The 17,049-nt window shown below is 36.7% G+C and overlaps 1 protein-coding gene across 1 annotated transcript in view; it reads left to right on the forward strand.

The window, feature by feature from the left end:
* The window catches only part of LOC131679301 (fibropellin-1-like), a 489,726-nt gene that overhangs the window by 429,656 nt on the left and 43,021 nt on the right, over positions 1-17,049 (forward strand). The window contains exon 5 of the mRNA XM_058960011.1: positions 8,216-8,304. Coding sequence (XP_058815994.1) covers positions 8,216-8,304 — 89 coding nt within the window. The remainder of the gene's footprint in view (positions 1-8,215; positions 8,305-17,049) is intronic.

The raw sequence follows: 17,049 nt of genomic DNA on the forward strand, positions 1-17,049 counted from the left end.
ATTTAACTTGATCTGCACGCAGTAACTCAGAACCAAAGTAATGCAAAGGACGATTCCCTCTTTAACGACTTTGGTCACCTACAACGGAACTGGAAGCTTGAAATAAGTGACAAATTCTCTGAATTAAACACTAACCTTTTTCTCCAGGATGGCTAACACGATGTTTACTAATGTAGTTTGAAATGAAAGATATAGAATCCTTACCACAACTGCTTTCAAATTTCATTTGAATCGGAGTTATGGTTCCGGAGTTATAAGTTGAACAGTGAGGCTACCCGTGAAGTTCCCTGAAGCGTTTTTGCTTTTCTCGATAGAAAGGATAAGGCCATACAGGACATTTTTGCCATGGATCGATACGCGCTACTATTTCACTACAGTAGATAGGAGCAACGGCATTATGTTACACTGTTTGTGCAGGGAATAGTAACGAAGTGTTAAGTAGAATTGATTGTTTTATTGATAGCTTTAGTGGAACGGTTTTAAGCTGTAGTGAAACCGTTTTGGCGAAATGAGAAAGTAGACTGATGAAATGTTACATTGTTAATGTACGATAATAGTAACTCACAATCTGTTTCGTTAATCAGGGTAGCTGTCTATCTTTTAAAATGAAAAAAAAAAACAATTTGGTCGTATTATTTATATTGTAACTTTGCATTATTTTCATTTATTGTTTTTGAGTGAATCGTTAAATCATCTTGATGTCAAAAAGTAAGTGGGTATTGAGAAGAAAAACATGTGATTGTTGATGGAGAAACGTAAATGATTTTTAAAATAGGTTTGATTCAAATTATTTGTTTTAACAAAATTTGAATTATCTTTAACATGACAACTGGAAGATTTTTATATTGAATTTTGTATTTATATAAATTTGTATTAGACAAGACATTTATAAGATAATTATACTTCCGTTTTTGAAAAAAAACTTCTGTAGGTCTGATTCCTCATATCGTACAGATTAGAGGTAAAAAATGCACCTCTTGTGCACAGCAACCAAACGAAACGAAAATACCCGCGCACAGTGGTCGGAAACGCCAAAAACGTGAACTTAATTCACTAGAGGCCAAACCATCGAATATATTCACAGGGTGTCTTTGGAAGAATTGTTTGTATGAATATTCCCCATAATCTGATAACAATTGAAATTAGGCATGGCTTACTATGATCGAACTAAAAAAATAAACTTTTTATACTGACGACGTAGAAAGTTGGTGTCTTCGACAAAGTTTTAGAAATGCTTATAGTGAAGAATATTGTTGAAGAACTTGAGCTTGTAGGACTAAAGGTTATCGAGTTATAAGGCGTTTTCTATGGCAACCTCCTTAAATCAATTTTTTTAATATAACTTTTTTTATTGTGATTTTTCGTACAAACTATATTCAAGACAAATGTGTAGGTATCAAAACTACATAATATTGTCGAAGACTGTATGTAAAAATACTCATGCGTTCAAAGTTATTGAAGATTTTTACATTTTCTTACGCCAACTTCAACTACGTATAAGAAAGAAAGGTGCAAACCAAAATGCACAAACAGGCACTTTTTTAACTGTTTAAACTATGCACAATGAAACTAAGAAGGTTTGGTGCGTGGCATTCTAGAGCCCTATGAATAGGGTAAGCTTACTTTATCATGTTTTTTGACTTTTTCCATACAAAAATCAGCAAAAAAATTTGTTTTTGATTTTTTTACCCCAATTTTTAAAATTTTTGGTTTGATATTAAATTTCAAGTATTATTTCAACTTATACCTGAATAGTTCAGATTTTTGAAAACGTGGGAGCAAAAATGTGAAGTTTTTAATATCATTGGAGATCCCAAACTAATATATACTCAAATAGACATGCCATAATGAATTTAATGCTCACAAAAGAATGTATGAATGTATGGTATGTAATTACTAAATTTTACGGAAAAAATAGAAAAAATTTTTTTTGCTGATTTTTGTATGGAAAAAGTAAAAAATATGATAAAGTACTTTACCTTATTCATAGGGTTCTAGAGTGCCACGCACCAAACCTTCTTAGCTTGATTGTGCATAGTTTAGACAGTGAAAAAAGTGCGTGTTCGTGCGTTTTGAATTGCACTTTTCTTTCTTATACGTTGTTGAAGTTGGCGTAAAAAAATGTAAAAATCTTCAATAACTTTGAAACGCATGAGTATTTTTACATACAGTCTTCGACAATCTTATGTAGTTTTGATACCTACACATTTGTATTGAACATAGTTTGCACGAACAGTCACAATGAAAAAAAGTTATATTAAAAAAACTAGATTTAAGGGGGTTGCCATAGAAAACGCCTTATAACTCGATAACCTTTAGTCCTACAAGCTCAAGTTCTTCAACAATATTCTTCACTATGAGCATTTCTAAAACTTTGTCAAAGACACAAACTTTCTACGTCATCAGTATAAAAAGTTATTTTTTTAGTTCGATCATAGTAAGCCATGCCTAATTTCAATTTTTATCAGATTGTGTGGAATATTCATACAAACAATTCTTCCAAAGACACCCTGTGAATATATTCGATGGTTTGGCCTCTAGTGAATTAAGCTCACGATATTTGGCGTTTCCGACCACTGTGCCGCGTCGCTCCACTATAGCGCATACCGCTGCCCCCAACTACGAGTGAAATAAGTGACTCCCAAAATAAATTACACCCATTGCGGGGAAGAACACAGCCGCAATAAACTTTACGTAGACCCATTTTAGACTTACAATGCGCAAGGTGGAGCAATTGATCAAGATGAAAATGGAATTGGTGCTTACAAATGTGTCACACATACAACTACATCATACGAGGAATGTAGTACTAATAACGTTCAATTCCTAAGCCGAGGCAGAAAGCTTCGTAGCGAAAAACAACATGCAACAAGACGTCGAATAGGAAAACGTCAACACTAACATCCCCGTGTATATGGACAATAATATGACGGAAATTCGCCTACATGATTTGGCGTCGCACAGTGGCGGGTCTTCAAACAAAAGTCGGACAAAACCTCAAATGTTACCTAATTTGGCTGAAAATCAAAATATAAGCTAATTTTGAGGTGCTGAGCTCATTTTTGATGTCAAAAGTTGCAAAATATTAAATGCATTTTTCCATAGAATGTCATTGAACCTTTCTTAGAACTATGATCCCGTTTTCATGATAGATTTTCCGTTACTGTTCACCAATGTCACCAATATCATAAAAAAATGAAGAACACTACTTTAAATCCATTGTATATCGTGTTGGTTTTCTATATATTGTCTAACTATTTTATACAAAACACAATGCGCCTCCATATCAGCAACAAAGCTTCAAAATCTCCATAAACCTTTTTGCACACCTAGGCGCAGAACGAGACCATGATATGATGATGATATATAAAAGTAGAGGTTATTTGTCATAGAATGTATACTATGTGACCGTTCCGAAATGATTCCGAAATTTGTACAGAATACATTAGTGAAAAAAATATTTTTGATCTGACCACCTCATACATACTTAAACTAAAAAGTCATAGTTCAAAGCAAATTTACCAAATGTATTTTATTCACTAACCAAGTTCTTTCGTTCCTCTACACAATGAACTTAGTTGTGCTAAAATCGGACCAAAATCAAAAGAGCAAGTAAAGAGTATTTAAAGTGAAAAGAGTAATTTGTGGATTCGGAAATTAAATTCATTAAAAAGTCCGGACTTTGCTACGTTTAAACTCATGCTAAAACTCGTGTTCTTATCCAATGATCATAAAATTTTGAATATATTTTGAATATCATGCAATACATGAGAAATTTAGGAAATATATAAAATATCAATATTTCAAAAATAATTTTTTGAGGTTTTGGCGAGCCTCCAGCCACTGTGCGTCGGTGTGATTCAAAACGTAACGACGACGGCGTGGCGCGATGGTGCACATTGAATAAAATATAGTTTCTCTTTCAAGCTCACCTAGATATGTTACTATTTCTAAGCTCTGGTTCTCTTACGGTCACTGATTGATAATACAAAAATCGTGAAATTTTTTTTATACCATGAAAAGGCCATAGATTAAATTATTTATTAATTTTACAATTTGTGAGCGTTCTAGGATGTTCTGGGTCAATTTAGCCAAAGTCATTTAACAGAATGGGTCTTTAAGGTGGTTTCTTGATTAGTATGTTTAAAAAAATTAATTTTTTTGTTTCAATTGCTAGATTTCTATCAAAGAATATTCTTACAAAGTTTCCGAGGTTAACGCTTCATGCCTGTAAGTTTCCCTTAATTTGATTTGGAAAGCCTCTAAAAACTTTAAAGCCAATTTAAGAAAACCACGTTTTTCGAAATTCCATCCACGACTTCAAAAAACTATAAATGCAATGTATACAAGTAAAGCATTGGTTTTTAGATAATTTAATTGTGCACAGACTGAACTAAAAATGTATTAGAAAAAAAATCTCATTTTACAACGTTTTTACGTACCTGCGTAAGCAACGCAACGAAGCACGGTGCTATTCATAGATTGCATACTAACGATTATCATGTTGCTTATAGGTATTTCAACTCACCTTTCTTGTGAGATAAAGACCTTTATCTCTTTTAAGTACAGTAAACCAATAGCATTAGAATCGTCACTGCCGGCCACGACCATCTTCGCCGATACTTAGGATAGGGTAGGAAATGTTGATGTAATACCTACTTAAGGAAGGCCACCGACTTAGCGATGCTTCCATGGGTATTACGGAGTTGGATTCAAGGAAAGGTATAAGTCTAGGATTCGCCACCAGCAGGCAATGCGACCACGAAATGAACATGTTTTTATGCAGTGGGATAGTTAGAAAACAATATTTAGTTATGTTTGTCTTGTGTTTATACTCTGGATAGCCGGCCATTGAGAGTGATCGTCTGCCATCGAGTCTGATACCATTAATCGTTTGAGAATTGGGTAATAAGACCACAAAATACGAGTATTTTAACACTCAAATTAAGCCACAACTTAGTCTTTCGTATATCTAGTTATAGCACCTGCGGGCTGGACCTAGCTCCAACCTCTTAAGCCGATCGCGATCTAAACTTTAGTCCAATATGTCATGCATGATGCAATTAAATCTTTGCATTGATTTCACTTCAGTCTTCTTCCTGATCTCCTCTTGGGTCCCCTAGGTCTGAAGCGAACCAATCGACCATTAAGTAAATTAGTGAGCACTGGTAACCGTAGTGTCCACGAATACGAATTTCCCTGGAACTCTTCTGCTAGTTATTATTCCTGTTCTCGTTTGAGATGGCCGTCTGTTGTTTGTGCCTAAATTGATGTTGCTTCTCAGTTTTTCACGACCGAGAGGGAACTTGGCTTTAATCTCACTGCTCTTTCATCGATATTCATGATCCATGTCTCGCCGATCAGAAACAATAGTTGAAATGGTGGCAATAGTAACTTGGAATTGTTCCACTAGGGCGCGCTAGTGCGAAATCAAATGTTCAACTAATGTTAAAATTATTCTTAATCTCAATAACAACACTATTTAGAAGGGTTTTGGCTTCAGTAAACCTATTCGGGTAATCTAGACTATCAAATGTTGACAGATTAGTTTGGAATATGCTTACTCTGTGGCGCTCTCAGAAGTCTATTAACATACAAAGATGGTGCTTCCGGCGAAGTTCTAGAAGAGATCAATGGCTACGCGGGACAAAACAAATTGAAAGGGGGATCCGTTAGACTGCACTAGTAAGCTTTTAGTAATTTTCAAATTCTGTATCTCGAGATCGTGATAATTTAGAAGTGTGATGTCCTCGGCAATATTCATCAGTGGGTTAAATGCTGCCCGATGGCGAATAGATAATTTCAGGATTCGGTCACTAGGCGGCGTTTGGACGAATAGGGGAACGGTGCTTAAGACGGACACCTTAAGTTTAAATAGCAAATTCGACTCATCCATGGAAGCATTGCTCGTAAATTGCACGTAAACCGTGATTTGAGATCATGTTGCATCAATATAAGAACTTATACTAATAAAATTTCAAACAAAATCATATTTAAAATAGTTTTGAAAAAGACACCCAAAAGCATCATTTCAAAAGTGGTATGGGAAAAGATGGACACTAGAATGGCTCGAATATGACGTTTTTCAGCACAGCACTTTTTGAGTTCCTTTTGTGGTCCCAAATGCCTGAACAAAGTTTGGGAGCGGTCGGTTGCTTCCCGGGTTTGCGCATTGCGTTCAAAGTTTGTATGGGACTTTATATGGGGAAATCAATTATTTTGCATTTACGTTAATAAAGATCGCTATTTCATTCAATATGAAAAACCAGCTCTTTAAAAATATCGTTCAAACCTTAGTTAACAACTTTGTCGAAGACGGTCCCTAGCTACGATTTTTCAAAAAATAGTTCTAACGATTTTAAAACTTATGGCTCAATCCAAATGCAAAAATTCATTATTTCTTCCAACACTGTCAGTACACCACGACACCGATACTTTAAACTTAAATAAATGAGAATATAGTCATCGCAGAGACTTGTTATCTTTGAATGAAATGTTCAGAATGAATTTCTGAATAACATAGACGTAGTCAGAAAATGAAAAGAAGAGGGGGTGTGTCTTGTGTACTCCCCAGTTCCCTGTTTAGATAGTTTAGTATAACATAAGAAGCACATCTTCAACGCAGGTTTATACCCCCGAATTAAAAATTAATCTTACGTGTGTGTGCTACTATTTAAAGGCTCTACTGTTATCTCATTTAAAATGGTTCAACGGTTTATAAGCTTTACATATTTTAAAACCCCATTTCTTAGCCGTTAAGAGTCAGAATTTTAAAAAATGCAAAAAAGTCTCAGAATTGTTTCTATTCAAGTTTCCGTTTGAGAATTCAGGAACGAAACCAGAATATTTACTTCAAACAAGCGTTTTTTGATGAAATTGAGTTAGGTTCACGCAAAACAAAGGTGATGTTGGTGAACCAGAAATATACTTCAGGTTAGAGCCCAACGCGATTTCCAGACCTGAGTTAGTTTTTGCCTCAAGAAAAAACAACACATAAATTTGTAGGTATAAATCCTAGATATTTTTAATGTTATTTCCCACAACAAAGATTGTAGTATGATTCATATTTGGGTCTATCAAAATATTAAGAAAGTTCAGTCGTTGACATTTACCAGGACGTAATGATTCTTTGTCTTATACAAAACAGTCTAAAAAGGGGCTGGGGAGTACCCAAGCCCCTCCCCCCCTCTTCTTTAAATTTTCTGACTACATCTATGTTATTCAGCAATTCATTCTGAACATTTCGTTCAAAGGTTTCAAGTCTCTGCGATGAATATATTTTCATTTATTTAAGTATTTAATGTCGATGTCGGTGGTGCACCGGCAGTGTTGGAAAAAGTAATCAATTTCTGCATTTGGATTTTACCATAAGTTTTAAAATCGTTAAAACTATTTTTTGAAAATTCGTAGCTAGTTACGGTCTTCGACAAAGTTGTTAACCAAGGTTTGCACTATAGTTTTATAAAGCTGTTTTTTCATACACAGTGAAATAGCGATCTTTATTAACGTAAATGCAAAATAATTGATTTCCCCATATAAAATCCTATGCAAACTATGAACGCAATGCGCAAACCCGGGAAGCAACCAACCGCTACCAAATTTTGCACAGGCATTTGAGACCACAAAAGGAACTCAAAAAGTGCTGTGCCCGCTAGTTTTAATCATTTTGAGGTTTTCCCATACAACCGCGAGCCACTCTAATGGACACCTGGGGTGGGTAAGATGAACATTAGAGTGCCCAGAAAAAAACGAATTTTTGAAAACTCAATCGGCCCACCCCTGAGTCGATTCCTATTCCTAGTGCTTCAAATTTGGAGCAAGTACTCCTGGTGGAACTAGGAATCGACTCAGGCATGGGCCGATAGGGGTCATTTTTTTCCTGTCACTCTAATGAACATGCAGCATTGATAAATATGGATATAGGATAAAGGCAGAGTGAGACATTTGTAATGCAAGTTTTTTCGCTTCGACATTCATGGTTCTCTATATCAATTTCTCACTCTGAGCATTACCTAGAATGATTTAATTGCTTTCTTGAACTTCACAAAAACAACTTCATCTCCCACTTCTAGTACGTCAACGGTACACATTCAGCCGAAAGTGTTTATAAAAAGTTATCAATTCCATCAACAACAAAGTAGCTAAAGAAACCCACCACGGCTTCAAACCATTTGATTTGCTTCTTTTAATATTCCCCTTTTTACTCCTTTTTCAGACACATCGGTGACACCGCCGTCAGCTGTATTTGCCCTCCAGGGTTCAAGGGCAACAAATGCGAGATAAGCGAGTACGACGAAATTACAGGTAATTTCATTATCCTACGCTCATCACCATCATCAACTTCATCATCGTCATCATCATCAGCATCTTCTTCTCCGTTCGATAACAAGCTTGTGGATCTTTCCACTTGCAATCGGCGACCTGTCCCCCTTCGTTTTTCCTTCGAAGCGTTAAGTTTTCCTTAGGGAGATGATACATACCTAACTATACGCTTGTGAAGTAGCTGCTACAAGTTGGCACTATCGTTCGAAATAATTACCAATTACTCTTCAGTATGCTAAAACGTATCGATTTTCTGTTGAGCGCTAACGGTAATTTTTCGCATTAATCTCGAAAGCATCGATCATTTTCTGAAATAATTAAACTTGATTTCAAATGCTTTTCCAAAAAACTCTACTTATCCGGAACTAACATAGAAATGTTTGAAAGTAATACATGTTATCTGATACACACAGCTGCCAAATATAATTCTATCCTTGGTTTTATCGTCAACCTAAACAAGGAACCTTCTCTTTCTGCGACGGAATGAAACCTTAAGCGGTACACCATCGAGTCCCACCGATCCCGTTTCCTTCTGGATTTCGAACGTCCCATCTGGCGTGTTGGTAAGGATAGCGGAAAATAATTTTCGATGGAAATGAGATTGATTCTTATCTTTAATTAAATCAAAATTCCCTGCTTTGAGGATAGCAGACTTGTTCTCCTGTCGGTAGCTTGCCGTTTGTTTACTTGGTGCTTTCGGTTATGTATTTTTATCGTTTCGGTACTAAAGGTGCACACATCAGATTGTGCGGGAATAGGCGCTTGAGAAGAAATGTGGCCATTATTGCTGGAATCTTTTTATCAGGAACAAGCACATGGGGTTTACAATATTTTACATTAAAATTGTGAAAGGATTTCTGGTTGGCGCTGTCTATACTTAGAGGACACCGGGTTTAAAAGAGAGTGGTGGATAAGACGGGTTACCGTCTTAATCGATTTGTTTCAACACATACGGGTCCCTCATTATGAAAGTTGTGTAAAATTTCTATGCTTGACATGACAATAAAATAGTGCCTCTTTTTAAATGTGAAACTCCACTGAACAGAATTGTATATTACCCGTTGGAAAATCATTCTATATCAGTGTTAACCTTCTGGCAGACGCGCTAATACACAGAGTGCGCGTCACTCAGGAAATTAAGCGAAAGCGTCTTTGAACACCAGCGCTTACTCGTTCAGTGAGCCATTTACGCTACTTCAGGAGGGCCAGACATAAAGTTTTCAAAAGTGTATATCTTTTGAACGGGTGCTTATGGACAAACAATTCTACTTTCGTTTTATAGGTGAAACCGAGTCATATCAGAATAGTTGATAGTATGAATACAATTGTTATCGATAGTGAAGATTCACGGGTTCGAAAACAGGTAAAAATTAAATCAAAATCAGTTATAAGTCTTTACACAGCATTCACAGCTATCTGGTATGTTCGGAAAAGTTGTGTATTTAGCGATGATAAAAAATACCTTGGAACATTATTAAGGCAAAAAATCAGAAATAAAATAGTTATAAGTAAAAATAAGGAGTTCACAATAGATAATTTATCATTACTCGATTAATGTGAGTGACAGAGACAACATGTCTTCTGCAAAATTTATAAAAATACTCTCCTCTACAAATTTGTCGAAGACAGCCAAGCGCTATCTCTTTTTTGTTCAAAAGTTAAATTTTCTGTAGCCTACTATGATAAATTTAAAAAAAAAATATTGCCAATAGATGGCGCTTTTTACACACACACAAACATTGTAGAACAAAGGGCGAACACAAAATTATTGCGACACATTCGACAGGGCATAACTTTTTAACCATTGGGTAAAAATCAACCAAATTTTGCACACTTTCTCATTGATGTGTATTGTTTACATGCTGTCAAACTCGAAGTCGTGTTTTTCGATTCAACGAAAATGGAGGTGAACCAACGCGAGTCGAGAGAACAAATTCTTTCCAAACACCTGGAATTTCCTGACCTGTCGCCCCGGCAGTTGGGAAAAATGTTGAACATTCACCATTCAATCGTCTCCAGAGTGTTGAAGCGGTTCCAGGAGCGGTTGACGTTGGACCACGGCAAAGGAGCTGGAAGAAAACCAGGACCGGAGAACAAAAAGACGGAGGGAAAGGTGAAGCGGATGATTAAAGCAAATTCCAACGTCTCAAGCCGTGATTTGGCATGTCGCAGAGCTACGTCCAGAATGCAAAGAAGAGAGCTGGACTACATACATACAAGGTACAGAACTTCCAAAACCGCGATGAGTGGCAACAATCGACGTCTAAAACATGAGCACGGAAGCTCTACGAGAAGATGCTGACAAAATATGGCTGCTGTGTGATGGGTGACGAAACGTATATAAAAGCCGATTTTAAGGATATTCCGGGGTTGGAGTTTTTCACCGGCAAGAGCAAGTTCTATGTGGACGACAAATTTAAGAAGAATAAAATGTCAAAGTTCGCCTGCAAATATCTCATTTGGCAGGCCATCTGCTCGTGCGGACTGAGGAGTGAGGAGTGAGCCTTTCGTGACAAAGGGCACAGTAAATGGCGAGAATCTGAGTGCCTCGAGAAGCGCCTTTTGCTGTTCTTGCAGCAGCACGACGAAGCTCCGCTATTTTGGCCAGATTTGGCATCATGCCACTATTCTAAAAGTGTTCTGGAGTGGTATGAGGCCAATTCTGTCCATTTTGTTCCAAAGAACATGCATCCGCCAAACTGTCCGGAGCTGCGCCCAGTGGAGCAGTACTGGGCAATGATGAAGCGGGAACTTCGGAAGAGCAAGAAGACAGTCAAAGACGAGAAGGACATGTTAAGAAAATGGAAAAAAACTGAAAAACTGGTACCGGATAACACTGTAAAGACTTGGATGGAGGACATCAAGCGAAAATGCGTTCAATTTTACACTCACGGCTCCATCGATTAACTTTTCTTTTGATTTTTGATGAAAATATATGTATAAAACTACCCTAAAATTTTGGTTTGATTTTAAACATTATAAGAAAATTAGCATGACATTTTCGGTATCGCAATAATTTCGTGTTCGCCCTTTATGTGATATGGACAGTTATGGAGCTAATATGGACAGTTTTGATTCCAATGAATTAAGTACCTCAAAACGCTGTTTTCAGCCACTGTGCGTCGTGTAGAGAAAATCGAATCTCGTCTTTATTTGCATTGTGTTTGCTTCGATTGATGCGCAATACAATGACAAGTGAAGTGCTACACACTTTCAGACAATCCAACGCGTTAATATTTATTGTAGAAGAATTGATGAAACATGAGTGCGATGCAGAGAAGATATGAATGTGTTGGTATTCCCGTTTGGGGAATCTTTTGTTGCGACCGTTTTAGTATTAAACGTCTTGCTATTAGAGCATTTTTTTATTACCGTAAAAGTATTACGGCCGAGTTTTGGGTGCACAATAATAAAGAGGGGGGCGGTATAGGGTATAGACAAAGGTCAATGTTTGACGCTATGTTAAAATCAAATATGGCGCCTTCCGAGTTAGACACATTCTCTATAATCCAATCAATATGGGTATTTTTGGAAGATGAAGTTGTGGTACAATTATAGTTTTAATTAAACAGTTGAATTTACTTGAATTTAGAAATGTGTTCAATTTGAATCAATTCAAACCCCCGACTCACACCACATCCTTCGCTTTCTCTTCTCACTTCCAATATCATCGCACTCTTCTGTATGAACACATAAAAATATTTTGCATTTTGCTGGTTTATGATTAGATATTATATTCGAGGAAGTTTTGAATGATCGCCCAGATTTTTTATGCGGAAATTTCGCCACCTAAATTTTCAAAATGACATCAAACATCGTCACCTTTGTCTCTTACTCGTCAAGACTATTCCGAAAATACCCATATTGATTAAGTTGTAGAGAATTTCTTTAAGGCCGGAAGTCGCCATCTTGGATTTCAAAATGGCGTTAAAATTTAATTTCTGGCACGTACTTGTCAAGACCATTCCGAAAATACCCATATTGTTGAGCTGCGGGCCGTAAGGAGTCTTCCAGACCTGTTTCTACCATCTTTCCGAAGGACTTAGAATATTTTAGCTAAACCCGCGCAAAAAAACTCAAAAATTGTCTTTTGCTAAGGGTAGTTTTACGCGGATTTTCGAATTAACGCGGTTTTTTACGCGGATTTTTCAATAATTGCGGGTTTTTATGCGGAATCTGCGTAAAAAACCTCGTAAAACCCGCGCAAAGAAAATCGCGTAAAAAACTGAGTGTATAACAATTCCAGTAAATCACATTGGACGAAATATGTATTCGATGAACGGACCAAATATTTCTGCAGACCTCCGGGAATTTTTTTTTCTATTTTAAATAGCGTTTGCGTTAAGCATCACGATATCTTTACAAACCATCTCTATTTGTGTAACTAAAACTAATCGATTTTTTAAAGAAATCAGTCCGATTTTCGTAACTAATCTCTACTTGCAAGGGATCGTTATTAAAACAAGAAAGAACTATTAAAAAATCCATAAATTGGTTCATCGGTTGCGAATATATCATGCGCACCACTAACGCTACTGTAAAGAAATGCTTCGCTGTAATAGACGGCGAAATAATCGATTTTGGCATTTTGGCATTTGGCATGGGCTCGTGGATAGTGGTGTCTGTGCCTGTGGTGACGGCTATCACAATATCGAACACATTGTCTGGGCGTGCACCGGTATTTATAGTATTAATATTCCAGGCTGAATTATTAGTCCCCAAGTATATTGAACTGAACATTCCTAGTTTAAGATAGTTTAAAATTGTTCCTTAGTTTTTAAATGTAGGTTTATAAATCACACATTGGAATCCCCTAGCTTTAAGAAATTTAAAATGCAAAAATTGGCACCTTCAAGTTGTAATGGTTCCAGTGATCATGTAAATAAACAAAACTTCTGATCATCTACTGAAACAATGCGAAATCGAAGCCTAGTTCGCCTAACGCATCAATGATAATGAAGATGCTATTAGGGTGTACCCCATTGGACATACGGTCGATTGGCATACGAACGTTAGGCATAATGGACGTTAGTCATAAAGAGATTAGACATAATTGGCGTAAGGCATAATATATGTAAGGCATAATGGTCTCGGGTAAGAGCATGATTGTTTGAACTATTTTTTTGATGTTGTTGAATTTGAAGTTCATTAAATTCGATCCACATTTTATTCTGCTGTATATACTTTAAGAAATCTTTGCGAAAATAATAGAACAAGACCGAAAGTTTGGCGTGCACCGGCGTGGACGTAGGCAGCCATAGGGCCCCCCCGAAACCAAAACGAAAAAAAAATTTTGGAAGCCGCTGTGAATTTTTTTTTAAAAAAGTGGAGCGTGACTTCACAGCTTAAACTAAAGTTTGTATATTTCTTTACAGCGATTTAGTAGAAACACTAAACCCCTAGCAATTTTTTCATTTTGTTCAGTTCAGTTGGTTTGAAAAATTCGACAATTAAAAAACTGTTCGAAGTCCAAAGAGTCATAAAAAAAGTTTTCCTCAAGAAAATTTTAACTTGATGGTATGTTGTTGCGGGATTAATCAGGTTGATATCGTTTTAGTCGTTTTTAGGTTTAAAAGATCAAAAACAGAAAATTTTCCCTCTGACACCAAATCGAAAACTATTTCTGTTATCAGTGTGATATGTGTAAACTCTCCGAGGGGTTGAAATTTCGTGTTGGGAATAAAATGAGTACTAGATTTGATGTTTTGTCAGAGAAATGCAGGGCGATTCAACATGAGATTTTTTTAACAGGGAATTTTATTGTAGTTAACGGGTGCTAACAGCAAACTGTCATGTAATACGAAAATCAGCACTCTGTGAGGATTGTGTTTCGTGCGCTTCGACCGTACTATGGGCAGCGCAATCGGCCAACTGAGCTCACTATTCTCCATATAATCGAAAAGTTAGAAGTCGCGCGCAGTGAAGATATCACAGAGGAAGTGGCCGAGTGTGATCGTGAAGAATCGAGTCGACGCCGTTCTCAATAGCTTGGTTTGTCGTATGAAACGACTTGGCGTATTTTTAGGATATAGGTTTAAAACATACCATATTAATATAGCTTAGTCCTGCACTAAGTTAGTGTCAGATTCTGATGAGACAAAGCCGAAATGTAAATTCCATAACTAATTAAACAAATCCATTGCCAAATTAGAATTCCTTTTCGTGAAAATAAACTTGAATCTGCTAGGACACTTTCCACGAGAAAGATTTGTTTAAAATTGGTTTTCGCGTATGATTCATCGACGATCAAAACACATCCACTGAGCTTCATCAGCACCTGGTCGTACAGCATACCGGCTCGGATTTTGACCACTGTTGGTTGTTTGGGGCTTTGGTTCGATTGTTTATTTTCTAAGTACCATTTGAAGTATTTTCGAAGATGGATTTGCTAACAGTCCAGCGGATAGTATTCAGTTTTTAGGCCAAATGATCATCTGAACCGGAAAAAACATTTTCCGAATGACCTTAAGTTGTTCGGAAAGTGCAGTTGCTGATAAACGGTACCACTCCGATGCTTCAATTGCACTATGCGGAGAGAAAGTTTCCTTCAACTTTTTAATCACTCGAATCCTCTTAAAGTAATCCAGTAGGGAAAGTTATGAAAATTTTGAGCCATAGTACTCAAGAGAGAGCAAGGATGTGAAATATACAGATCGGAGAACTAGAAGTGACATGGTCTGTCGATTCTCATGGTAAAGAGGGACAAATCTGTCTTTGTCGGGAGACATGTTGATAGACTTGAGCGATTCGTAGTAAAGCTACCTTAGCTTGACTCCAGCCAGCAGAAGACAAACGATTAGTCCGTAAGATTTTAAGCCTGTTTATAATGACCCTGCCACTTCTTATTTTCCGATCTGTATATTTAACATCCTTGGTCGCACTTGAGTACTATGCGTCTAATTTTTCATAACTTTCCCTACCCAGCAATCTCTAGCCAATTTAATGTCGTTAAAAAGTAAAAATGAAGTCAAACAATTCTATTTTGACATCATTTCCCCACAATACATTAAATACTTGGATAATCATTTGTCGTGTGTTGGACATCGGATAATCATAGAGGTGTTCACTAAGAGGTTGATATCATTATCAAGGCCAAATAATTTCATATGTATTCAATGAACGATGAAACTAAAAAGAATCACCGCCGTCTTCCCGTTGCCTTCTTCGTTACTAAAAACATACAAAAAAACAATAAAGACCCAGTCCCCTCCTCTCTTGATTTTACGTAAACAAGTAGCAGAAGTAGCGACTTTCGTTTTCCCATGACAATCTCAACAATTTTTGCTTCTCATTTTTTCATAAAATGAAATGGCTTTCAGTCTTTTAGTTGAGCAGATGCTCAACTAAAAGACTGTAAACACGGAAATATGCACAACTATCATGCTTCAGTCTTCCAATACTATCGCTAGCTCATAAATCCACAGAATCGAGCAACGAAAAATACATATTATTACTAGCGTATTTTCGTTTTCCCAGCACAAAGTTCAATATCGAAGGAACCAATATCATTCTCAATCTCAAAACCAAAACGAATGTGCGGAGGAAATAATGAAAACGCTATCTTTTGAATTTACCCGCATGCTTTGTCTTAAACCATTTTTTTTATTTCGATTATAGAGGTTTTAACCTTAAAGTCATTCGCCTCTTCGAGTTAGGAAAATCTCTTATGAAAAGTTTCTAACCATATGTGTGGGGTCGGGACTCGAGCCCAGGTGCGCTGCGTTTAAGGCAATCGATTTTCCAACTACGCTACGCCCTCCCGCATGCTTTGTCTTAGACCAATATTTCATTTTCGGTTCTGATTATATGGAAAGTAGCGTCGGTCTTTCGTCATTTTGATTTTTTTCGACTCTGATCAATAGTATTTTACTCCAGATAAACCCTGCCTAGTGGCATGCGGCGGCAGAAGCAAAGAATTGATCCACTGGGTTCCTGCTCCCATGTCGTAAGAATTTCCTAAAATTGAATCCTGTTCTTTATTTCCTGCATCTCTTTTAGACAATTTTATGAAATAAATTAGTAATTTTTTTTATCTTTATTCCAATATATTCGAAATTAACCTTTAATTGTAGTAGTTAGAACAAAAATAAACGATAAGTGCGTGAAATTGCTAGTATGTCTGTCATGAAAAGTATGGTTTCACTTATAGGTTATTTATATTTTGGGCCGCTCAAAATTATTTCATATTTTCGTTAAAACCGATGCTTTTAGCTCCAGCCTACCTGAGGCTCAGGGGCTTACTCAGTGGTTTACCATTTCCATTTTTTTCGAAAACATTTGAATTAAGTTTATTGCTAGACATTTTTTTACTATTCGTCGTTATAATATTCCTAAAACGTATTAATAGGCACCTTATGAGTCTCCTGGTGACCGGACGCCCAAAAACTTCTGAAATCTTGATTCACGCGGGAAGTTCAGAATTCGATTCGAATACCTATCCTTACTCTTAATATTTTTCCTACTCTGACACATGAGTAGTGCGTAATAGTATTTATGCCCTCTAGTAATAACATGTGTCGGACTAACACTCCTTTTCTTTTTTTCTGCTGCGATCTACATACAAGCCTGACTGGCGCTGGCATTATTTAACAAGTAACTTTGGATTTTCAAGAGTTGTACATTGAATGATAATTTGTTACTTCCAGGCGTGATCATCTATTGATTTTCTGTGCAATGTCAGCTAGTCTCGATCAATAACAGAGTTGCAACTCGAGGTAGTCGGACAAT

This window comes from Topomyia yanbarensis, chromosome 2 (genome assembly GCF_030247195.1).
Source record: "Topomyia yanbarensis strain Yona2022 chromosome 2, ASM3024719v1, whole genome shotgun sequence".
Classification (NCBI taxonomy): domain Eukaryota; kingdom Metazoa; phylum Arthropoda; class Insecta; order Diptera; family Culicidae; genus Topomyia; species Topomyia yanbarensis.